General features: G+C 44.4%; 1 protein-coding gene and 1 long non-coding RNA gene across 2 annotated transcripts in view; one reads left to right on the top strand and one right to left on the bottom strand.

The window, feature by feature from the left end:
* LOC125753412 (uncharacterized) overlaps positions 1-25,442 on the top strand; it is a 68,300-nt gene that overhangs the window by 28,491 nt on the left and 14,367 nt on the right. The window lies entirely within an intron of this gene.
* BFSP2 (beaded filament structural protein 2) overlaps positions 9,977-25,442 on the bottom strand; it is a 59,982-nt gene continuing 44,516 nt past the window's right edge. Inside the window, exons 5-6 of the mRNA XM_025449114.1 lie at positions 16,301-16,432; positions 9,977-10,201 (exon numbers count right to left, since the gene is read on the bottom strand). Of these exons, the coding sequence (XP_025304899.1) occupies positions 9,977-10,201; positions 16,301-16,432 (357 nt within the window). The remainder of the gene's footprint in view (positions 10,202-16,300; positions 16,433-25,442) is intronic.

Genomic DNA, 25,442 nt, shown 5'->3' with positions numbered 1-25,442 from the left:
GGAGAGAGAGAGAGAGAGCACAGGCGGGAGGGGGAGAGGGAGAGGGAGAGAGAATCTCACACTGGTTCTGTGCTGAGTGTGGAGTTGGAGGTGGGGCTCAATCTCACGACTCTGAATCAGGACCTGAGCCAAAATCAAGAATTGGATACTTAACCAACTTTGCAGGCACCCCTGAGAAGTAGGCTTTTTAATTTAAAATTGTGAACCTCATTTAGGTAGGTCATTGATAAGAACTTTAGCTGTAGAAACAAAATGAAATGACAATAAAAAGGCCAAAGTGGGCAGCCCTGGTGGCCCAGTGGTTTAGCGCCACCTTCAGCCTGGGGTGTGATCCTGGAGAACCGGAATCGAGTCCCACATCAGGCTCCCTGCATGGTGCCTGCTTCTCCTCGGCCTGTGTCTCTGCCTCTCTCTCTCTTCCTCTCTCTCTCTCTCTCTCTCTGTGTCTGTCATGAATAAATAAATTAAACCTTTTTTAAAAAAAACCAAAGTACCTATAACTCATTTAGAGAAATTCAGGAGTTTGTTGCTTACCCACTTTGAAAAGCCCATTCTCCTAAAATGCAACATAGCTTTTGTGTTCGATCCCAAAATTACACTGAAAGCTTGACTCCCTATGGTGTAAATTGTCTTTCACTCTCAGGAGAAGGAGAAAATGGACTATTTTCTCTTGGACATGATGGGGAAAGTTGGGTTTTCTGTTGACTCTGCAGCACAGCACATCTACGCAGGGATCTACTGCAGTTCCTGCTCAACCTATTGTTCAGAATAACTGGTCTATATGATCCAATTAAGCCAGTCACTTCAGCTGAGAAAATAGTATGCTTTCTTCACTCAACCATCAGATTAATTTCTTGAACATGATTGGACCTGCTGTGCTGTTGTGTCAGGAGACTGAGTTTCCAATCAAGACTGGGCAAGAGCATGGCCTAGGTCACCCTTTCCCCTTCTTGTGTGTTGGCATATCCAAGCTAGAAATGCTGGATAAATCTTCATGAATCATTTAAGTTCAGAAAACTTGGGGAATGCTAGTATGCAGTGCTTTGACTGATATGATTAGGGCTGCCTGATAATTTTTTTTTTAAGATTTTATTTATTCATGAGAGACACAGAGAAAGAGAGAGGCAGAGACACAGGCAGAGGGAGAAGCAGGCTCCATGCAGGGAGCCTGACACGGACCGGACTGATCCCAGGACACGGATCAGGACCTGGGCTGAAGGCAGTGCTAAACTGCTGAGCCAGCCGGGGTGCCCTGATAAATTTTTTTTTTTAAGATGTTGCTTACTTATTTATTTTAGGGAGAGACAGAGAGAGAACAAGAGTGGGAGGGGAGGGACAGTGGGGGAGGGAGATAGAGACTCTCTCAAGCAGAGTCAGTGATTCATCTGATCACGGACCACAACACAGGGCTTGATCCCATGACCCTGACATCATGACTTGAGCCAAACCAAGAGCTGGACGCTTAACAGACTCAGCCACCCAGACATCCTAGCTGATAATTTTTTAGTAGAAGTGTGTTTGATGTAATATGTGGGACATATTTCTACTAAAAGATTATTCATTGTTTATCTGAAATTTAAATTTACCTGGACATCCTTTATTTTATTTATTAGGTCCAGGAACCCTAGATAAGATGCTAGAGTTGCTTCAAAGAGGTACTATCCTCTTTTGCCATTTATCAAAACAAAAGAGATGATGTAAGAGTTTATGAAAGAATATCTGTGGCACAATGGCATCAAAACAATAACATAGCTAGGAATAAATTTAACCAAGGAAGTGAAAGATCTCTACACTGAAAATATTGATGAGAGAATCAAAGAAGACACAAATAAAAGATATCCTATGCTCATGGATTGGAAGAATTCATATTGTTAAAATGTCTGTATTACACAAGGCCATCTATAGATTCAGTGCAATCCCTAAAATGATTCCAATGATATTTTTTATAGATGCATAAAAAACTATCCTAAAATTTATATGGAACAAACAAAAGACTCTGCATAGCCAAAGCAATCCTGAGAAAGAAGAACAAGTAGGAGACATCATACTTCCTAAGTTGAGGCTATATTATAAAACTCTAGTAATGAAAACAGTATGGTATTGGCATAGAATAGACACATAGACCAAAGGAACAGAATTTGGAGCCCAGAATTGAACCCATGCATATATAGTCCATTAATATTTGACAAGGGAGCCAAGAATACCCAATGGCGAAGACAAAGTCTCTTCAATAAATGGTGCCAGGAAAATTGGATATTGGTGAAAGAATGAAACTAGACCCATTTTTTAAACCTACTTACAAAAATCAACCTGAAATAGATTAAAGACTTAAATGTAAGACTGAAAACTATAAAACTCCTAGAAGAAAACATAGGGAAAAAGCCCTTTGACATGGTTTGGCAATGACTTTTTGGATAGACACTAAAAGCACAAGCAAAAAATAAAACAAAAAAATTAACAAGTGGGACTCGATCAAACTGAAAACCTTCAAAAAAAAAAAAAAACTGAAAACCTTCTGCACAGCAAAGGAAATCATCAACAAAGGGAAAGATAACCTACTGAACTGGAAAAAAAATATTTGCAAACCATATATCTGGTAAGAGGTTAATATTAAAATTATATAAAGAACTCACACAAGTCAATAGGAAAAACAAATAGTCCAACTAAAATTGGGCAAAAGTGGGGCTCCCAGTCTTTCAAGCCTGTCACTTCCCAATGCCCTGTGACCCTGTTGAGGACCACAGACAGGACATACAGTGCTGTACTCTGGCATGGGAACAAGGGAGACTGTGGCAGCATCAGCCTTGGGGTGCCAGGTCCCTGATCTGTAGATACTCTGCATACAGTGGCTCATTACTGGTGACCTAGCACTATATCCCACTAGCACTTCAAGATGTTTCAAGAGCAGGCATTTGGTTTTACAAAGTCAAAATGTCAACCTGCCAGATGAGGGCATATACAAGGAGAGATCATATCTCTTTTCTAATCTACTTGAAGACTTCTTGTCCTGACTGGGGCCATATCAACCCTGGCAGTGCCACCTCAGTTCTCCTGGGGACAGAGCACCTTTTCAAAAAAAGGACTCGCTTTGGAGATAAGACTACTCAGTGAGAAGTCTCTACTTACAAACTGCAAAATGTGAGATCTGTAAGGGTTACAGGCCAGCCATAGTAATCATGTCCCACCATCTGAAGGCTGCTAGGCAGATGGTGATGTGTGTGTGCTACTGCTTCATCACTCTGACTATGAAACAGGTGGCTTTGCTTTCCTGAGGAGTAATATCAAATCTCCATTATTGCTTGACTTACTCTTGCCTTTAAAAAGAAGTTTTATTTATTTAAGTAATCTCTACACCCAACGTGGGGCTTGAACTCATGATCCTGAGATCAAGAGTCACAAACTCTTCCAACTGAGCCAGCCAGCCACCCTATTCTTGCCTTTTATAGGAAAATCCTTCTATTATGGCTGCTGCTGGCACCCTTATGTTGGCACCACATGTTTTCTCAAAGGGTCTTGCAAATTCATTTGTAACAATTAGTAAACTTGAATGTTATGCTAACAGATCGGGATCACGTAGTTCTGTGCAGATAGAGTACTAAAAATTAGTTTCCCTTGTAGAAATGTTAAAATCACTTATTTCTTTATCTTTAATAGCTAAAATCCTATGCTTATTTCTGTGTTTTTAAACTTTTTTTTCTTTTTTTGAGAGAGAGAGAGAGAGTGCATGAGTGGAGGGAGGGGTATAGGGAGAGGGAGAGAGAGAATCTTTTTTTGGGGGGGGTGGAGAAAGAGAATCTTAAGCAAATTACAATTAAAGAAAGGTGGGCAAGAGGCCTGAATAGATATTTTTCCAAAGAAAATAGATGAGTGGCCGACAGGCTCATGAAATGATGCTTAACATCATCAGTCAGCAAGGAAACGTAAATCAGAACCATAATAAGATATCACCTCACACCTGTGAGAATGGCTAGCATCAAAAAGATGAAATAAATGCTGGTGAGGATATGGAGAAAAGGGAGCCCTCATACACCACTGGTGGGAATGCAAACTGGTACTGCCACTGTGAAAAATGGTATGGGGGTTCCTCAAAAAATTAAAAATAGAAATACCCTATGATCCAGCCATCTCGCTTTTGGGACATTATCTAAAGGAAATGAAAACAGGGATCCCTGGGTGGCGCAGCGGTCTGGCGCCTGCCTTTGGTCCAGGGCATGATCCTGGAGACCCGGGATCGAATCCCACGTTGGGCTCCCGGTGCATGGAGCCTGCTTCTCCCTCTGCCTGTGTCTCTGCCTCATTCTCTCTCTCTCTGTGACTATCACAAATAAATAAAAATAAAAAAAAAATTAAAAAAAAAAAAGGAAATGAAAACACAATGTCAAGGAGATCTCTGCACCCCCCAAATCCACAGCAGCATTATTTATAAGACATTATTTATAACCAAGACATGGAAGCACTCTAAGCATCCTTGGACAGCCGAATGGATAGAGAAGTTGTGGTATATATAGATACACACACACACACAAACAGCCATATTATTTAGCCATAAAAAGCAGGAAATTCTATCATTTGCAACAACTTGGATGGACCCTGGGGGTATTATGCTAAGTGAAATAAAAAAAGACACAAAGAAAGACAAATAATGTATGACCTTACTTGTTTGTGGAATCTCAAAAGACAAACAAACTCCTGGAAAAAGAGATCAGATCTATGGTTAGCAGGGGTGGGAGGGGGTGGAATTGGAGGAAGTTTGTCGAAAGGTACAAATGTCCAGTTAGAAGATAAATAAGCAGCAGCGATGTCTGTACAACATGATGATGGACTACAGCTAACATTGCCGTATGGTACACGTGAGAGTTAAGAGAGTAAATGCCAAGGGTTCTCTGCACAAGGAAAAAAATTCTTCTTTCTTTCTTTCTTTCTTTCTTTCTTTCTTTCTTTCTTTCTTTCTTTCTTTCTTTCTGTATCTATAGGAGATGGTGGATGTTAACTCTTGTTTGGTAATCACTACACGATACACAGGTGTGTCCAGTCGTTATGCGGTACACTGCTCACTTGCACAATGCTGTATATCAATCACATCTCAATAAATCTGGGGAAAAAAAGAACATCTGTGGGGTATTTAGAGATAATCGGAGACCAGCATGGGACTTGGTGGTTCTTGAAAACCCACAGAGATTATATCTGGATGTCTATTTTCATGCTTTCTATAATAAACCGAATTATATGAAGGGGTTGTGCAAACTGTAATGTGCTGCTCTGCCTGTGTGGCTTTGTTTTTCCTTTAATGTGCACCCCCGGACTCCCCAGGGAGGTAGTAAACCCACCGAGGCAGAAACTGCTTTCTGTTTACTGGTATCCTCAAGGTCCAACCCAATGTCTGGGTGCCAGTAAGTGCTCGGGGGGTGTTACAGCTGACAATGAAGGTGAGTTTGTTCTTGGTCCGAAAGCCAGAGGACGTTCTAGCAACCTCCCTGGGTGTTTGCACTGTGCTCCAGGGGAGAGGCCGGGGCCAGCGGCCTTGCCTGGTGGGCAAGTAGAGCGCTCTGTGCTTTTGGAGGAGTCCCTTGGAAGCCTTCTCTGGTCCGCTCCAGAACAAATGCTCTGTCCTTGACACCAACACGAGCAGAGGCGTCCCCTGCCACCTGTCAGCAAACTGCTGCCAGGCTGTAATTTTACCGGATGTTGAGAGAGGAAGCCCGAGCTCAGCAAGGCCCTGGCAGAACCAGGGGACCAGCAGCGCCTTTTCTTACCTGTTAATGAAGCCTCATTAGAAACAGCAAGAGACGGCGCTGAGAACTGCAAGGCCCGTCTGCCTTGGCTCTGCCTGCCAGAGGCTGATTAACTGAGTGATTATGGCAGCTGCTCCTTGAGGTTAGGGAGCTGCGGAGACGGAGGGTGTGCGCCCGGCGCAGCACGCTGTCTGGTGCAAACACAGGAGGCTGTGCGAATCCATCCTCCCCTCCATGCAACCGCTGGGACAGCTTCCAGGTTCTGGAAAATGCATGGCCCTTCAGACACAGAAGTGCCTCCTTTTGGTGGCTGACCTTTGGGGACCGTCCAGCTGTGTTTAGGTTAGGGATTTTGGTCTGGGGGCGGGGGTTACAGAAAATTAATTGTAACGAGTAAGAAAGAAAAGAACCAGACCTCAGTGTACCTGCATCCAGCATAGCTACGTTGGAGCCTGCCACTCTCTTCTAGGGAGGCCCTTGCACCCACTGGTTCAATTGCAGGCATCCCTGGAGTGTGCAGCTGGGCCGGGGGATTGGTGCTTTGCAGAAATGTAGCATCAAGGTGGTGCCTTACCTATTTCTGTACCTCAAACAACAAACAGAATTATGTAAAGGTGTCGTGCAAGCTGTAAATAGCTGTCCTGCCCACGTGACTTATTAATACAATTCCTTTGATCCTAGAAGCCAAAAAGGAAAACCAGTTGGCATCATGTCAACCAGGAGACCAACCCCCCCTTCTCGCCTTGCTTCTCTTCTAATGGTTCTTAAGGATAAAGAAGGTTTCTTCTGTTTATGTCGGCTTTGGCTACTTGGAACCCCAGCAGTAGGGGGAGGGTGTCTTTGAATGTGCCCATATTGGACACATCCCCCTCTCTGGATTAGCCACTTACGAGGACAGACTCAGTGTAGATATTTTGGTCTGTAATTCTGTGTGGCAGGTGGACTGACAGAAGCTTGGGGGAAGAATTAAAAAATTAAGGCTGGGCTTTGTGTGTGTGGTTTTGGAGACACTGAAAGCCTGTGGTAGGACACAGGTGGTGGTTTCAGTTTTAATCAGAAGGCAGGGGAGTCTTGCCTGGATAGGTGGCAGATTCACAAACTATATTTAGCTGGGCTGGGCCTCAAGAAGGCTGGGGGAAGGACCCTGGAAAAAAATTCTGAGGCTGCCAGTGGGGTAGGCAACCACAACCTAGACTTAAATTGAAGTACCCTTTAAACTGACTGACAGATCCCCTGCCATCTCAGTGAGATGTGTGTGTCTGCACGTAAATGCCTGTGCAGAATATATGAAAGAGGTCTGAGTGCACTGTGGTGCCTAAAATCATGATATATTCAACAAAGCACCATGCTAGTCTGCTCTCTAGCAAGAGTTGTTTTTGCCCCCAATTGTAGCAATCCTGCATGCCATGAGCACAAATCTTACCTAAGCTGCACATTTATGTCTATTAACCCAAGAGCAGCTGACCCTTGGATGACAGATGGCATCATGCTCAAGGACACCTGCAGAAGCCATCAAGAATGGCTCCATGAACAAAGGCCAGGCAGGGAAAGGGATATCCATCTTTACCTGACAGTGGGTTGAACAAGGTGGGCAGACTGGAAGCCACACACAAAGCATTTATTTGGAGAGGGACAAGGGAGGTTGATCAAGCTTCAGACTATTTAAGGCAGAAGGACCCTCTCCACTTCCAGGATGCTTTTCAGACTAAGCTGAATCAACCAGGGAATCCAGCAAGGAATCCAGCTTGGGAGGGTAGGGCGGTGGTGGGAGTCTAGGGGATGAGGGGGAAACTCCTTTAGGAACTTTATTGGTCATTTGATGAGGGAGGCAGCATTTTCTTCATGAAAAGAGGAAGTTTCTTCATTAGCTGAAACAAACAAAAAACATATATAAGTCAGATAAGTAATGGATGATGAAAATTAGTAAAGATAGCACAGTGGGAGTATAGGAAAGGCAGGTGTCTCATGAAAGAATTTGGTCTTTGGAACAAGACAGTTTGGGTTTCAAACCCCTGTTCCATGGTTATTAGGTGTGTGACCTTGGGCAAACAACTTAAGTTCTCTGAGGCTTTGTCTCCTGTCTAGAAAATGGGGAGAATGATGTCATCCTGGCAGAGTTTTGGGGAGAAATGAAGACAAATATCGTAAGACTGCGCTGGCACCTAGAGGGTATTCGCTAAATGGAGTTCTTATACTCTTAAAGTAAATTCAACCTACCTCATTACTGTTTGTATATGTTTATGACAATTTCACATATTTATTCAGATGTCCATGGGCTTGTGAAAAAATTAGCTTTGTTAGGAACATCTAACTTTTGTAATCAATAAAAATCAATCCAATAAAAAGACAGTTGGAAAGGAGCTGGATGACATATTTTCTATTGGAAAGGAGAGAGGATTACGTTGCTTCTATAGAGCTCTCTTGCCTTTGGAAGAAAAATGTTACACAGCACATTGGAGAAGCCAGGGGACCTGGGGTCCAGTCCCAGCTCGATCTTTACCTTTCCGTGTGATCATAAACACAACCTTTTCTGCTCTGGGCTTTTGTATTCCCTCTGAAATTGAGGGGTTGGATTGTGTAATCACTAAGTTGTCTCTCAGAGCTGATATTTTATTCATTATTCAATGTATGTCTTGGAAGGGACTTTGGAGGGAAATATGAAGTATAGAATAAAGACTTGGATTTTTTTAACAAGTGGGCAAGGAAGCAGAGTCCCAAGACTTATGCATATGCTCCTGGAATCCTTACCCATTAAAAAAAGACTGCCTATATACACATACCTATGAGCATGTGCATACACATACGTATACAGATGTATATATGCCATTCCTACCCCCTTGCCTCTCTCCAGTATGGAGCCTGGGAAAGCTAAGTCGTTGCTTTCCCAGCATCCCTTGCAGATAGGTATGGTCATGTGAGCAGCTTATGGTCAATGAGATGTGAGGAAAATCCACTGGAGACCTCAAAATGTTTTCCTTCACTGATAAAAGAGAGAGCCACACATGGAAAAGCTTTTTTGGTGCACCCCCCTTCCCTTCCCTTCTTCTTCTCATAAATGAGGATATGATATCTGCAGCTGTTGTAGGCATTGGGCAACCATGGGTAATGAAATGAAGGCAAAACCCCCATATATCAGGGATGGTATATCAGAAAGATGAAAGAGCTTGGGACCTTTATGAAATCATTGAGTGACCTAGACCACCTTATTTCTAGAACTCTTAAATAAACATGGTTTATGCCCTTGTCGATCAAAGCGTGGTTTGTGGGCCAACAGTTAAAGGCATCGCCTGGGAGTGTTGCTAGACATGAAGAATTTTTGGTCTCACCCCAGACCTAGTGAAGCAGAATTGGCGTTTAAAAAAAGTCTCCAGGTTGTTTCTCTGTATTTAAGAATAGGTTTTTTTGTCTCTTTTTTTCTTTGTTCATTTGTTCTTAAATCCTACATATGAGTGAAAAATGGACTTTAATACAGAGAGCAAACTGATGATAACCAGAGGGGAGGTACTTGGATGGGGGAAACCTGTGAAGGGAATTAAGAGTACACTAATCTTGGAGGATCCCTGGGTGACTCAGCGGTTTGGCGCCTGCCTTTGGCCCGGGGTGTGATCCTGGAGACCTGGGATCAAGTCCCACATTGGGCTCCCTGCATGGAGCCTGCTTCTCCCTCTGCCTGTGCCTCTGCCTCTCTCTGTGTGTGTCTTTCATGAATAAATAAATCAATAAAATTTTTTTAAAAAGTACACTAATCCTGATGAGCACTCAGTCATGTATAGAGATGTTGAATCATTATATTGTGTACCTGAAACTAATATGACACTTGTGTTTTAATTATAGTTCAATAAAAAAATATAAAAGATGCTCAGGTTTTGGTGTTTTGAGTGCACATTAACATTTCGGGAGCATTGGTTTGCAGCCCCATTAATGAGGGCCTATTGCATGCAGCTGAAAGTATTCCTAACAGACATCATGTATGTCCTCGGCATGTCCAAACACATAAAGGTATGTCCAGGTGTGTCTCTGCATATGTGAATATATAAATAGAAAAAACCCTGCAAGGACACAGGCTGTGTGTGTGTGTGTGTGTGTGTGTGAGAGAGAGAGAGAGAGAGAGAGAGAATATATGTGTTGGGGAGTTACAAGGTGATTTCTCCTTTTTACCTTAATTGCTTCTATAGTGTCTGAAAACTGTGAATTGCAAACCCAGGAGTATGTACACCTGTCACAGGAATGCGAGGCGGAGAGGCTTACCCGCTCTCCTCCCTGTCCAGCAGGGCGTGGAAGGAGGCCACGTCCCTCTGCAGCTGGGCCTTGTGCGCCAGCAGGTGCTCCCGGGCCTGCTGCTGCTGCTCGGCCTCCGAGCGCATCTCCCTGAGCTCCGCCTCCAGCCTGCTCACCACCGCGCCCAGGTTCTGGAGCTCGATGTCGTGCCAGTGCTTGGCGTCGTGCAGGGTGTTCTCCAGGCCTCGTTTCTGCCAAAGAGAGAAGGCGGTCGGCCGGGAGCCTGCAGGCCGGGCCTTGCCCGGGGAGGTGGGCTGAGCTGCGGGGCGGGCGGCCCTGCCCGCTGGCCTCCTGGGTTGGGGGGCCGTGAGCCATCCTCCTCCCCGCCCAGACTATTGTTCAGTCTGATCCACTGATCCTTTTGAGGAGGGGGTGCGGGCAGGAAGAAAGAGAAGACGGGAAGGAGAGGGAGAAAGATGAGGTACAGTGATGGGAGAGAATGAAAGAGTGAGAAAGATAATGAGAGAAAAAATGAGAGTGAGAAATCGACAAACACATACGGGGGAGGGAGGCAGTTGGCAGGTGTTTTTTCAAAGGAATCTTGCTCTCTGAACTGCCTCGGGCCTTTTTGCTCGATTTCCCACTCTCTGGGGGGCCCTTTCCTCCTCCACTGCTGAAACCCCATCCATCATTCGGCTAAAATGCGGTCTCCAGCACTCTTGCCCAGGTTGCCAGGGTTAGAATGAATGTCTCTGGCCTTTATACACTCAGCACTTTTTTCTTTAGTGTGTTAGTAGCACACCCTGGCCACTGCCTCTTCCCCTTGCTGCCCCAACCCTTGGGCTCCCCACTGCCCATCCTGAGCCTGTTTCTCTCTGAGCGAGGCTGCCTGTGTCTGTGTTGGCTGGTGTCTGCCACACTCATGATATTAGCTGTCTCTCCCGATGACTCTTGCATTGACGTTTCCGGCACAGACCTCTTCCCTGAGCATAAACCTGCTACTGAATTTCTTACTGGAAATATACACAATCCATGGGCACCTCAAATCAGCACGTCCAAAATGGAACCACTGGTTTCCTTCTGAATCTGTTTGCCTCTCCTATCCTGTGCTTCAGCTGGTGAATTCACATGACCTGGAAGCCAGCGAAAGGCATGTCCCTCATCTTCAATCATCACTGAATCCTGCCTCTTGTATATTCTGGAAAGTATTCACATTTGTGCCCTCTCTCCTCCAGCCACTGGTGCCCACGATGGATGCTTATCATTGCTCCCATGGGGTAAACTCAGAAGCTTGTAGCTCATCTCTTGGTCTCTAGTTCCTCCTGCCTTCGCATTCTCCACACAGCAGCCACCGTGTTCTGTTGGAAGTCCAAATCTGGGTTTGTATCTCCCCTTCTTTCTCACCTGGATCATCACTACTCATCCCAAGTCCAAGTTTAGGGGTCACCTCCCCTAGAAAGACTTCCTTGATGGTCTCTTGGTCTTTCTCCCAGCAGGCCGGGTTAGAGGCCCCTCCTTTGGGTTTCCATGGCTGCCCAAGTACATGTATACCCTTAGACTTGGTAAGAGTGGGGTGAGCTTCCTAGGGGCATGTTTCCTCTACCAGACAGTGAGTGAATTCTTGAGAGCAGAAATGAAGTTTCTATAACCCCAGTGATAAGACAAGGGCTGGCATAGAGTAGGTGCTCATCTGGCTGTGTTGCTCAGGTTGACACCACGTGTATTATGGTTATGTTTATTGACCTACTTGTCTCCCCATTAGACTGGAAACCCCATCTTCCCATATAGCAAACCTTACAGACTGTAGGACTGACACATAAACACTTTAAAAAAAACTGTGTGTATCTTTCTTTAACATTTTTTCATAGTTGTAATTATGGTGCACCTATAACTTAGCATCTGGCTTTTTATATAACACATAAGAACAGATAAATATGTTTTCAGATTAGGATAATATCTTGATAAAACAACTTTCTGTAACCTGCCCCTTAGGAGGATATTTTTCATACCTTTTTGATTATTGTGATTGAAATGGAAGATTCTTGGTCATGATGCCATCTTGAATCATGGCTTCTGTTAAGCAGAGGCCACTCTATCATCTTACTTAAGCCATCTTAATTCCATAGGGTATAAGAATATTGAGTCAGATTCCCATCCTAGGTACATTTACAGGTGGCAAAAATGTAACTTGTAAAAAATAAATTTAGATCAGTATCTGGCCTAGGTTATTATTTTGGTGAGATCTGAAAACCCCTCTATAGCAATAAAAATGCAGAAATGGCCACCAGCACTTTGAGAATCACTTGTTCCAAACTCTGGGTTTTCTCTCTTTGCTTATCAGGAAATTGTTTGGTTTGCAGTGTTTAGTGCTGGCCCTGGGCCTGTAAAACCTGTTATTTGGAAAAAACCTTTCATGGGATCATGTTTGGATCAGCTGTCTATAGTTTTGGTTCCATGTTCATAGGTGACTTCTCCATGTGGCCTGAGGTTTTCTCTGATGATGTAGGACCCACTGCCCAAGGTAGGTTTGTGGGAACTCCTATCAGATGACCTCTGTCTTTTCTATCTCACCCTCAGAGTCCGGTCCAGCTTCCCACCTAAGTCCCTGACATCCTGGCCTGGTTCTCACAGAAATGCTTGGGCTTGAGTGATGGCAATCAGGCCACTGCTGCCCATCTCCCAACTCCAGCCCCCACAGCAACACAACACCAGCAAGCAAACCGAGATCACAGAAGCACACTTATTCCCCAGTTTTTGGAGATGTGAAAGGACTTCCTTGAATTGCTAAGCCCTCTAGGAAGTGATTTCTTGCCTTGAATCCACCCCTGATTTGAGTTGATGGAACACAGAGCTCAGTAGGCTTTAAGCACCATTCCTAGTGCCTGGCCACCAATATAAACAGTGCCCTGCTGGCAAAGGGGGCCGCAAGTGCTGCCTACTCAGCTGAGGCTTATACGAGGCCCCGTGGGGGCCTTATGTGTATACAGGTTGCTCTGGCTGCGGATAATCGGGGTGACTGGATGCACTGAGCTGTATTTGAAAGCTGCAGGAAGGGGTGCCACTTTTTCTGGCTGTCCGTGCCCCTAACCTCGGCTGTAAGGCCCAGTGACCAGAGCTCTGATCTACCAGCTAGCAGGGGACAGAGGCGGCCCATCCTGGCTCCCAGGCACAGCCAGCATATCACCACTCCTAAGTCTTCTGGTTGGGCATGTGAGTTTTCTTCTGATTTGTTCCAGTAGTAAGGACCATGGGGTTTAAGTGAGGTGATTAGATGATGCCAACTTGGGATTACTACACGAGTGATTATAATAATAATTTTACAATGATAATGGATAATGAATACCATTCATTGACTGATTACTCTGTGCCGACCACCGTGCTAAGGGCTTGACCCGCATTGTTCCATTAATCATCCCTGTGATTTTCTGAGGCAAAATCTCTCCAGTCCAGTGGCAGATCACATTTCCAAAAGCAGCTGCAATCACGATCCCATCCCACATATTCTTTCTCTATGTGGCCTTGCCACTGCCTCATCAAGAGATGGCATTTATTTCTCTTCTTGTGGGATCTGGGAGGGACTGTGACTGCTGAGACCAAAAGAGTTCTGGATAAGTGATATTCAGGGACTCTCAAGCCCAGGTGTTAAGAGGCCTGGTAGCTTCTGTGCTCATGCTCTGAGGGAAGCTGGATGCCATGTCAGAAGTCCAATCACATGCCTGCCATGATTTGAGGAAGTCAAATGCTAACTGCATGGAGAGGCCCCATGGAGGGAGAAAAAGAGATGCACAGCTTAGGCACCCTGCATGTGAGTTGAAACCATTCTTGGATGGTCCAGCCCAAGCAGATGCCACATGGAACAGAGAAGAGCTGTCTCTGCCAGACTCCACCTAAATCACAGAGTGAATGAATACATTTTTTACTGTGATCTGAAGCCACTAACATGGAAGATAGGTATGATAACCCACATAGATTCTCACTTCGCAAGTGAGAAAGCAGAATCTTTGAGAGGTCACTCAGCTAATGAGTAGGGGATCCTGATTCCAGATTCCAGAGTCTGGGTGCCAGTCCCCCGTTCCATAGGCCCTCTGTTGTCTAGTTGAGTAATAGAACCAAAAGAGCTCGATTCTTCTACTTGTTACTCATGTTAATGAGCAAACCCTTGAACCACAGTTTACTCTTCTGCAAAGTGGGATATCATTTGCTTCTCAGTGTTTTTATGAGTCTCTGATGAGAGAATGCATGTGAGCAAGCTCTCAGTATTCTTAGTATCATGTTGAAGAAATTATGTTTTGGACACTCATCAAGTGCTTTGGGGACATAAAATAAATTAGACATGGTCTCTGCCTTCAAGGAGTTAAATGTGATGTCAGTGGATGAGCTGATATAACCACATAAACCACAGGGCTCTGAATGTGAGTGGGTGGCAGGTGGAGAGATCACCCCACCTGTGGGAGTCAGGAGCTAGCTAGGCTTTTGCTGGGTGTAGCACTTGTATATCTTCCACTTCACATCTGTTAAGGGTGTGAGGACAGGTAGGGGTGGGCAGAGTTGGGAGGGAGGAGGGGTCGCCTTCCAGCCATGGGAAGAACATGTCCAAGGGCTCAAGGGTAGGAGAGCAAAGGGTGAGTTCTGGGCATTTCCCTTCCTGTACAATCTGGGCTGATCTATGAATGAAGCCCTTTTTTATTACTGGAAGAGTGGCAACTTTTGGCAGCCACAAGGACATCTGGGGAATAAATAGTAGCCCCTTAACTGTGCTTAAAGTGACTTGGGCAAAAGGCAGCACCCCTAATATTAGGATCAAGGGTTATGACAGGGGAATAAAACTGATTAGCATAAAATTCACATAACTCTGAGTAAATAATGCAATGTCTTTCAATTTTTTAGCAAAAGTACATTGCTTTAGACTGTATTTTCCTGATTTTTCTTACCTCAATGCCTTTTCTCACATCCCCTCATACTGACCCTGATCCCATCACAGGATGTGTGGGAGAGCAGTGGAGCAACGAGATGTGTGTCATGTTGTGCTATGTAGTGGCAAGACTGAGCATCTTCCTAAGCTGGCTGGGCATCATGTGATCTTATTGTTCAGAGGACAATGGACCAAGTAAGCTGAAGACAAGTGGAGGAGGGGGACTGGGGCTGATGGAATGATCTTGTCCATGGGCAGTAAAAAAGTTGTTTCTGAGGGAACCAACTAGAATAAATCCTTGAGCTCACTTCATGGGAGTCCAGGACTGCATTGGGAGGCAGGGCTGCTGGTTTGGTGACGGAATGGATTTAGGTGGCAAGAGCAAAGGCCTCCACTGGGGCCTCAGTAGAGTCCAGACCACCCCAAGCTGCAGGATTGCATGAACCATTCCCTTCATGTACTTCAGTGTGGACAATACACTTGCAGTTCAAATTAGAACACAAGGCCCCTGCAGGAGCTGTGTGCCTGGCACCCTAACAGAGAATCAGAGGGTGAACTGCTATATTATTCATAATTATTTTAATTAATAATAATAACAAATAATGCAAGAGACCTTCCCCCACAAACCCCAGTGAGTCTGAGGAACTTCCTAGTCTTAGGTTGGTCCCCAGAAGTAGAGCCTGAAGCAGGGATCCTGGTATATGTAAATAATTAAGGGGTTGCTCTCAGGAAAAGGGCAGCAAGGAAAGCAGGATAGGGCAGAGGAAGGCGCTAAGCCAGGAGGGAGTCTCAGATGGAGTCTGATCCCCCAAAGAGCTTGGGAATGTGAATTAGACCTTGAAACCTATTCCACTTGGAAGCAAGTGGGCTGGGCTTTTAACGCCCACATCAGCTAGTCATTGACTGAGGGCTAGAGGAGGCGGGCCTAACTGCCTAGGCCAGGTGTCCACTGTTAGGCGGAGGCCAATTCTCTGGAGAAGTGGGACCCTCTGAAAAGGGGTATCTGTGGGGTAAGTGGCCAACACTCAAGCAGTGGCCTGGTGTAGGGTATTTCAGTGGGGGTTCTAACAGCTGTCACTATACTTGTGATTTGGTATCAGATGATCCTTTCAGGCCTCAAAACTCGCATGCCGTGAGATGGGAATCTCCTGCGAACTCTGACCCACATGACTCTCAGTTCAACAGTTGGGAGTTAAAATTGACATAAGAAATGCCAGGGCTCTTGGGATCCCTGGGTGGCGCAGCGGTTTAGTGCCTGCCTTTGGCCCAGGGCGCGATCCTGGAGACCCGGGATCGAATCCCACGTCGGGCTCCCGGTGCATGGAGCCTGCTTCTCCCTCTGCCTGTGTCTCTGCCTCTCTCTCTCTCTCAATGTGTGACTATCATAAATAAATAAAGAAAAAAAAAGAAATGCCAGGGCTCTTCCCGGCCCACTCACCAGGGCCCTCAAGGATTCGGTCTCAGCCTGGAGGCTCTGGATCCGACACGAAGTGTTGTGCAGCTCCAGCCTGAGGGCAGCGGCCAGCTTCTCTTCCTGGGTCTGCGCCATGCGGGCCACCTCTGCCTGTTGCTGGGGAGGGTCAGGTCTTCGCGTGAGCGGGCCTGTGGGGGGGCCTGAGCCCTGCCTCCCCTCCTGCCCTTCCCAGGGCCCACTCCACTGCTTCTAACTCAGAGTCAACAGCTGGCAGATTGAAAAATCCCTTTTTCCGTAGGCGCCTCACCTATTTGCATACAACCATTTACTTAGTTTGAACATACAGTGAATGCAAGTAGAATAAAATTCAAAAGCTTTTTCTGAAGGACTTCTAGGAGAAAGTCTCCTTTTGTGCCCATGCTTCTAATTACCCAGTTCTTTTGTTTCCGATTTCTTACACCTCTTTCCACAAATAGTTCACATATTTACAAGTGAATATGTATGATCATCCTCCCCTCGTTTTGGTCCTCATACATCTTAGAAGATATTTCCTACCAGCATATACAGATCAATTACGTTCTTTTTAATGGTTCCACAGTATCACCTTGTTCGGAAGTACCGTAGTTATTTAGAAGCTCTGCACTGATAAGTGCTTAGATTGTTTCCAGTCTCCGCCTGTTACAAACAATGGTGTAAAGAATAACCCTACGACCCTCATTTTCCACACAAGGGAATATCTCTGAGGGGTAAATCCCTGTAGTAGAACCACTGAGTCAAAGGGTATGCATTTGTCATTTTGATGAATGTTGCCAAATTGCCCTTCAGAGAACTGGTAACCCGTTCCAGTAATGTCAGGCAGTGCCAACTGCCCCAGACCTTCTTCAAATGAAGAACTACCCAACTTGATCTGATAGTCCCTGTTTCCTTGTAAAAACCAGTCTGGCCACAATTGTGAACACAAGGGGAAGGTCTGTGTTTCGAAATTTCTCCCTGAGCCACATGGACACAGTCTGATTCTTCCCCATACTTTCAGGGGAGGAGGTCATTGCTACTCTCTTCTCTCTGTTGGAGAAAGGGAAAGGGGAAAAACTAGAGCTCACCTTCATTCATCTTTGGTGCAGTCTGATGCTTGTCTCTAAGCCAGTGATACGGGAGAAAAAACCTGTTTTCTAGTTTACTGGCTGTCTGGATTGACCACTTTTATGACATAGGAATACTTATTTATAGGGTTATGAAAAATAGTCCAACCTAACTAGGAAAACCCAGGTCAAAGGACTCATATCTCAGGTGTAGTTCTTCCTGTGTCTGCTACAAAGGGGTCAACAAAAACATCCATTAAAGGTCTGGGATCAGCTAAAGGAGTGAAAGCTGTGGGCCCAGCTCTGGTCAGTCCATGGCTGTGTGTCCCTGGGCCATCATTCAACCTCTCTGAGCCCCAGTCCCTGCCAACAGAACACAGATCACAGTGAGCAGAGTCACTATGAGGCTTCCATCAGGTTATACATGTGGAAACCTTTAGAACTCTAAAAGTATGCAAACAGTGACTGCATTTATTTTTCTAATATATAAAAAGTAATATTAGCCAGTAAATGAGTCTGTAAAAGCCACTGTCAGTTGGATAGTACTAAGGATACCTAATAGGTGTTAAGCACTGGTTCTGTGCCAAGCACTCCATTAACAGCGCTAAGTCCATTATTTCATTTAATCTTCACCACCCTCTTCTGAAGCAAGTGTCATTGTTATTCCTTTTTTACGTGAGGAAACCGAGGCACAGAGAGACAAAGTTATTTACTCATGATGGTGCAGCCTATGAGGGGCAGAGCTGGACCTTGTGCAGTGGCAGACTCCAGAGCTGTGCTCTCAACCAGGTGTGAATGCAGCCGCTTCCACCATCAAGACCCCTGAAAGTGGAGTCTTCCCCCCACTGAAGATGCACCACTCTAAAATATCCTCGTGGCCTGTCAAGTCCTGCTTGGATGGGTGGCCTGGTTTTTCTCCCTGTCTTTGGGGGTAGGGACGTGGCCAGGTGGGCTGTGCAGGTGGGCTGTGCAGGTGGGCAGCAGAGGGGTCTGCAGGGGCCCTGTCTCAGAGCAGCCAAGGGCGGCCAGCAGCTGGAGCAGGCCCTTGGCAGCTCCCCAGAGCCTGAGAGCCGGGTGTTAAATCTTCCGGATGTTTGTAACCTGGTTGGTAAACACAGCCGTCCTTAAAAATTAAATTATTAATTTAATAATTACAATTATTACCCTTACAATTAAGTTATATTAAAATGGTAACAAATACTCCAAACACATCACTTGCTGGTTTATTTACATGTTATCATCGTCTGTGCTATCAAAGTTATTTCTATTGATGGGACCTGGACTAACATTTAGTGATGAGCTTCTGAGCATCTCTTCCAAACTCTGTGCTTATTTACATCAAGTTAGGAGTCTGAAATCAGCTGTGATGAGAGTATTTGCCTCATGGAAATTGGCAAACACTACAAATCAGGGATTGAATTATTGTTTTGCTGACTGTCTAGAGTTAAGAAAGGGATGCAGAAAATGTTGATAATGCAGATTAAACTTAAAATGGGTCATGTCTGTAGCTATTGCATTATGAATAGCAAAAACAATTAGAGGAAATATCTTTCCAATATTTACAAGCTATTATCTGATTTGCTAAGAAGCTACTCATCTCATTGATGAAGGGACTCACTGAAGCCAATGGAAGTATCAACTAAAATTCATTGCAAAGCTATCCTCATTTATCATTGATAGGACTTTTTGCTTAATCGGATATTAATAAGCATATTTTATAATCTGATTTTGTGACATTATTGTTGATGACAGAATTATAAAAAACAGTTGGCAGGTTTTGCAAGAAGTAGCAAGTCACACTGAAGGTATAGGCACAAATGGAAAAGCAAAGTAAGTATTTTATCTTAAAATTTGTTATCTCTAAAATTATATAGGTTACCTCTAAAATTTGTTATCTCTAAAAGTATTTTAGGGACACCTGGTGGCTCAGTGGTTGAGTGTCTGCCTTCAGCTCAGGGTATGATCCCTGGGTCCTGGGATTGAGTCCCACATTGGGCTCCCCGTGGGGAGCCAGCTTCTCCCTCTGCCTATGTCTCTGCCTCTCTCTGTGTCTCTCATAACTAACTAACTAACTAACTAACTAACTAACTAACTAACTAACTCCCATGTGACGCCTGGCCCATGACAAAGTTCTAGATTGCTAGGGAAACTGAGAAAACTGTAAAATGGTATCGTTTGTCATAGACAAAAGATAGCCAAGGAATTAATAAAATTAAAATAAGCCAAAGTTATTATATTTGAGCAAACGTTGCCCACCAAGTTGCTGAGTCCAAGCCTGCTTTCTCTTTGTTGAAAGTGAGACTAATAAGAGAAGTGTTAATGACCTACAAGCACCAAATGGAAACTTTCTTATACAGTTTAATTAAGACTGAAAGAGAAAAAAAATTAATTTGATCACTGTGGGATTCAGTGTATTTTATATCATGCCCAATATCTTCCCAAATCAGGTTATGACAAATCATACTTGCCCTTCACTTGGGGATAGTTACCTGCTTTAACTCACTTAGAAGTATTACCTGTTCTTTTCCAAAGGCTTTTTGGAGTTATGTTTTCTGATTAATAATTACTTTACTTCTGTTTCCATTTCAACCCAATGCCTCCACATTTCTCCTCACAGACCGAACAGTAGGTGTGTCATTTTAGAATCTGAGGATAGGAAGGTAGGACTGTGTTTTGTTGCTCAGCGCAGTTGCTAGGATGTGTAATGAGATTTAAATATGTTGGTCCCCAGGCTTTCAAACCAGCTTGAAATCTTGGCTCTGCTGTGCAGGAGCTAGGCTGTCATGTTTGCGCTCCACCTATATTTTTGGGACAGGAGAGCATATTGACACTTTGAAATACAGTAAAAAATTTCAAATAAAAAATTTTAAATTAAAATTACATGTTATTGCACGTGAAAGATGGATGTGAGAGAAGAAATGCAGCATGCTTCAGAGTAAGTCAGAAGGAAGGATTTGAGAGTCTTGGAGGGGAAAGGGGCCATCTCCAAACCTGCCCCTCTGCTATGCGGGTGTGTTCTTAGCAGAACATGTATCCACGATGAGTGCTGAGAGGTTGACATGTATACTGTGCCTTTCTCCAGCAGTTGCTGTGTGGATTTCAGCCAGTCACTCGAGCTCTCTGTTTTTGCAACTGGCGAACAACAGCTTTACAAGAGCATTGCTCTGCTGCAGAGTACAGCTAACTGTCCCGCTCTTGAAGCCTCTTAGATCTCACAGGACCACAGTAACCTCATTATGTTCACTATCCTGGAAAAAGGGAAAGCAGTGGATTCCTTGGGGATACAGAGGTTCCCGACCTTGTATCACAGGGCAATCTTATCCCATGGAGAGGACACAGAATCATGGTTTGGAAAGATCATGACAAAAGTCTGGCATAACCTTTTGGACCGTTGAGACAAAGGCCTCTCAATCTCACATTCCACAAGACAATGAATCAAAAAGCCCCCTCCACCCCCTGCATGTGATCTGTCCAGGAAAACCTAGCAGTTAAGAGTGTTGATTCTGGAGTCAGAATATGTGATTTGAATCTCAATTTTGCCACTTTGGAACTGTGTCTTCTTGGGGAGATTACTAACCTTTCCATGCCTTAGTTCCCTCCTCTGTGAAATGGGTGAGATCATAATACCTATCTCATGGTGGGAAGGTTAAATGAGAACAGGCCTGTCAGGTACTTAGAACACTGGGCGCTTGGTAAAGGCTTAATAAATGCTCTGCTGGCACTGCGTTCACAGCATATTGTATCCTGCCTTGTAGAAGAATGGTTGTTCTATCCATCACCTCCCACAGGCACCCAGCCAACCTCATACTAGATTGTAGGGACCTTGCGTGCAGGGACAACTTCCTACTGACCCCTCTGTCTGCCCTTGGGAGCTACCATGGCATTTGATACCTAGGGCATGCCCAACAACATTTACTAAAGGTTTACAATGCATCCTAGGCACATCCTAGAGACTACAGAAGAGGAGGGTCTACCAGCAATGGAATTAAATCACACCTTTTCATTAACTAGGATTAACTATCATTGTTATAATGGCTATAAGTCACTTTATAATCATGTGGTATCATATAAATGTTATTTAGCTAAGGATGGCTTTTGACAAGCAGCATACACACCCCTGACCTACTCCAGCCAGATGTAGGATTTATTTGGGAGAGGTTGGATGCCATCCAGTCTTCACCTGAGACACGAGTTCTCCTTAGTGGGAGTCTCACTGGATGAAACTTCAGTATTGGCAGAAGGGCTGGCCTGGCTAGGCTAAGCCAAGTTTCTCCTTGAATTTACAAAAGGACTGTCTGACTATGGAGGCTGCTCCTGAAAGGCTACAGGACCAGTTCCCAGCCTCAGCTGAAGCTGCCAAAGGACACCGAGGAACACATGGCTTTGTGGATTTGCTGCCCCTCATAAGTAAGCATACCCTGCTGATGAAAGTGGCAGAAGAGGCTCAGCAGTGATTTTATTCTGAAGAGCAAAATATGTTTTTCTTCTTAAAGTAATTATTGGAGAAGTTTACATGATAGTATATTTCTCCTGGTGCATGGAGATCATCCCATTCCTAAGAAGGGACTCTTCTGTTCTGTCTCTTCTCAGAGACTAGTAAGTGTTGCACTCAAACTGTACTACTTTTTAAAATTTTTTATTCATGGGAGGCACAGAGACATAGGCAGAGGGAGAAGCAGGTTCCCTGCACGGAGCCTGATGTTGGACTCGATCCCAGGACCCTGGCCGGGATCACGACCTGAGCCAAAGCCAGACGCCCAATCACTGAGTCAGCCAGGTGCCCCCAAACTATACTACTTTAATTTCTCAGGGATTTGGGTTGTTTTATCTTTGGAAGTCTCTTATTTTAAAGATAGTTTAATTAATGAATTAATTAGAGAGAGAAAGAGCACAAGGGGGGGGATGGTAGGCAGAGTAGATAGGGAGAAGCAGACTCCCTGCTGAGCAGAGAGCCTGATGCAGGGCTCAATCCCAGGCCGCTGAGTTCATGATCTGAGCCGAAGGCAGACGCTTAACTGATTGAGCCATCCAGGTGGCTCAGAAGCCTCTTATTTTAGAAGTAAGGCCCCTATACTTCTCATGGGAAAGAGCTACCATTGAGAAATATCTAAGATAGCTTTGAGATCTCAGAATCAGGTAGCCAGGGTTGGCCAGGGACTTTGCACCCATAGCACCACGCACAAGTTCTGGCACCTGGCTTGTGCTTGACAAATGGAAACTGAATGAATGAGTGAGTGAAGATTTCTTGGTAGAATGTGGTGGTTACAGTGTTGGGTGGTCCCCTATATAGGTAGTCACTCAAATATGGATTGTCAACCAGTTGTGAGGTGGAAAACACAATGTGGAGGATGAGGGCCTGGGAGTGCCCTTTATAATATGCATGCTGTACTGGGTAGAGTAAAGAACAGGTGAAAGATAGGCAAGGCCTACTCAATGAGACGGTCTTTTTAGTTTCCTTTTTAACAACTACTCTGATTCCCCTCACTCTGCCCCCCAGCCTGACCAGCTGGGCTACACTCCTGTAATATACAGTGAAGGGAACCAAATCCTGGCCTTCTGGTTGGTATAGTAACTCTGCTTTATTGGCTCAAAATATCTTTTGAAAGCTACCCAGAACTACCATAAATTAAGTAAAAAGACAATTGACACTCTGGGAACATATTTCAGGGAGAGGACTAGTTTCTCTAGTGTACAAAGATTCACTACAGACCACTAATAAGAAGTCTAAGACCTAATAAAAATGAGTAAAAGATATGATCTGATAGTATACACAAGAGCAAATATGGCCAAAATTCAGCATGTAAAAAAGATGTTCCACCTCCCTTATGAGAAATGCAAAATAAAACTGCACTGAAAAACCATGTTTTGCCTATAATATTGTCAAAGATCACAAGGTATGAGAACTCACAGTATTGGTGAGGATGTGGGGAAATGGGCATTCTCAAACACTTCCAATAAGAATGTACATTGTTGCAACCTTTACTGAGGGTAATTTGACAATATTTATCAAAATGACCAGTGTGCATAACTTTTGACCCAGCAATGTCACATCTATGAACTTATCTAGCAGATATATTTCTATCTTGGGAAATGAGGGACATACGTAGTTAGTGACTCATTTATAAAAGCAAAAGATTGGAAGCCACCTAAATATTCATTGGCAGGGTGTTAAATAAATCCTGGGATATCCATTAGCTAGAATAGCAGTTGGCAATTTTTTCTGTTGAGGACCAGATAGTAAATATTTTATGTGTAGCAGACCATACAGCCTCCAATGCAACTACTCCACTCTGCTGGTGTCTGGAAATGCAGCCATAGACAATATATAAGTGAATGAACATAGCTGTGTTCCAGTAAAACTTAGTACAAAAAACAGGCAGTGGGTCAGATTTGGCTTGTGGGCCATAGTTTGCTGCCCACTGTGGTATGATATCATGCATCTAAAAAGCAGTAGCAGCCCGGGTGGCTCGGTGGTTTAGCACCGCCTTCAGCCCAGGGCCTGATCCTGGGGACCCAGGATCAAGTCCCGTGTCGGGCTCCCTGCATGGAGCCTGCTTCTCCCTCTGCCTGTGTCTCTACCTCTCTCTCTGTCTCTCATGAATAAATAAATAATATCTTAAAAAAAAAAAAGAAACTGTAGTTTCTTAAAAGAAATAAAAAATAAAAAGCAGTATGTTCTGAATTCTATTATTTGTGTAAAGAGAGAAAGATAATATATACATATTTCCTTGTATGTGCATAAAGTATCTCTGAAAGGATTCATAGTAAAAGGATAACATTGATTGACCCTATAGAAAAGAACTGGGTCGCTGGAACATGAGTTGGATGTCATTTTTCACTGTACATTATTTTGTACATTTTGAATTTTGAAACAAGCAAAGGTATTATACATTTAAAATGCTTGAATAAATTCAAAGTAAAAAAAAAAAAAAGAAAGAAAAGTGATCTGGGGCTCTTTTGCAGGCTCTCCTGTGACATACTATGCGGTATAGAAAGGCTAGATGATTCCGCTTCGGTACTTGCCTAAGCATACCAGAATAGACCATGGCTTATTTCATTGAACAGACAGTAAGGATTATAGCCAACTCATCAACACGCAGGGACCCCTAGATTACAGATGCTTTTAGGGGTTTTGCTCTTTCTATTCTCCTTGAAAGGAACTCTCCCAATTGACCATCATGGTGAAACTACATTGGGCTATCTTGCCATCTAGAGCCAGTGACCCCAGTTGACTAGCAGAAACCCATTCTAATCCAATTTCATATATTCTAAGAAAATATCCACTCTTCTTTGCACAAGCAAGCAAAGAGGTGTTGACTTGGAAGCCTATGTAAAATATTTGTCCTCTCAGGGCAAATTATTGTTTGTGAATGTGGGTGATATGGAGACATGTTATCCAAGGTTCCTAGTCCCCTCATGGTTAGATCTAGACCTATGTTGTCCAATATGGTAGCCATTAGCCACACATAGCTATTTAAACAGAGATTAATAAACACTAAGTAAAATTAAAAATCCAGTTTCTCAGTTGGATCAGGAACATTCCCGGTGCTCAAGAAGCACATGTGGCCAGTGGTTCTCATACCGGATAACTGCACAGACTCACAACAGTCCCATCCTTGCAGAAATCGCTGTTAGAGGGCGCTGCTCTAGTCAGTGGCTAATGTCTCTTTCAGCTCTAAGCCTATCAATAACCAGAAACCTCAGGATTCATCTCAATCTGTTCACTTCTCTTCATTTTCAACCGTCTCCACAATCTGTCATCCTGGCTGTTTAAGGCATGATGGTTACAGCTCCAGCAAAGTTCCTAACCACAAATGCCTTGACCTGATCTGAGGCAAGTGCAGACCACTATCAGAAGAGAGAGCATGGGCGCACTGCTGTGGGGTTCCCGGCCCCTGGGGGCTATTGAAAGGAAGTGGAAATCTCTCTCTTTGGCACCTTCCACCCCACCACACCAGCTGGTGCCGGTAATTGGATAGGCCTTTGGTTATTGTACCCATCCTCCCACTGCAGTGAACAAGGGACAGAGATGAGACTTCCAGGACTGAGGGTGTGGAGCCCCACCCTGGGAGGAAGATCCCAGGGAG

Source organism: Canis lupus, chromosome 23 (assembly GCF_003254725.2).
Source record: "Canis lupus dingo isolate Sandy chromosome 23, ASM325472v2, whole genome shotgun sequence".
Lineage (NCBI taxonomy): Eukaryota > Metazoa > Chordata > Mammalia > Carnivora > Canidae > Canis > Canis lupus.
The sequence above is the reverse complement of the archived record's forward strand: the minus strand, read 5'-3'. Positions and strand labels throughout refer to the sequence as shown.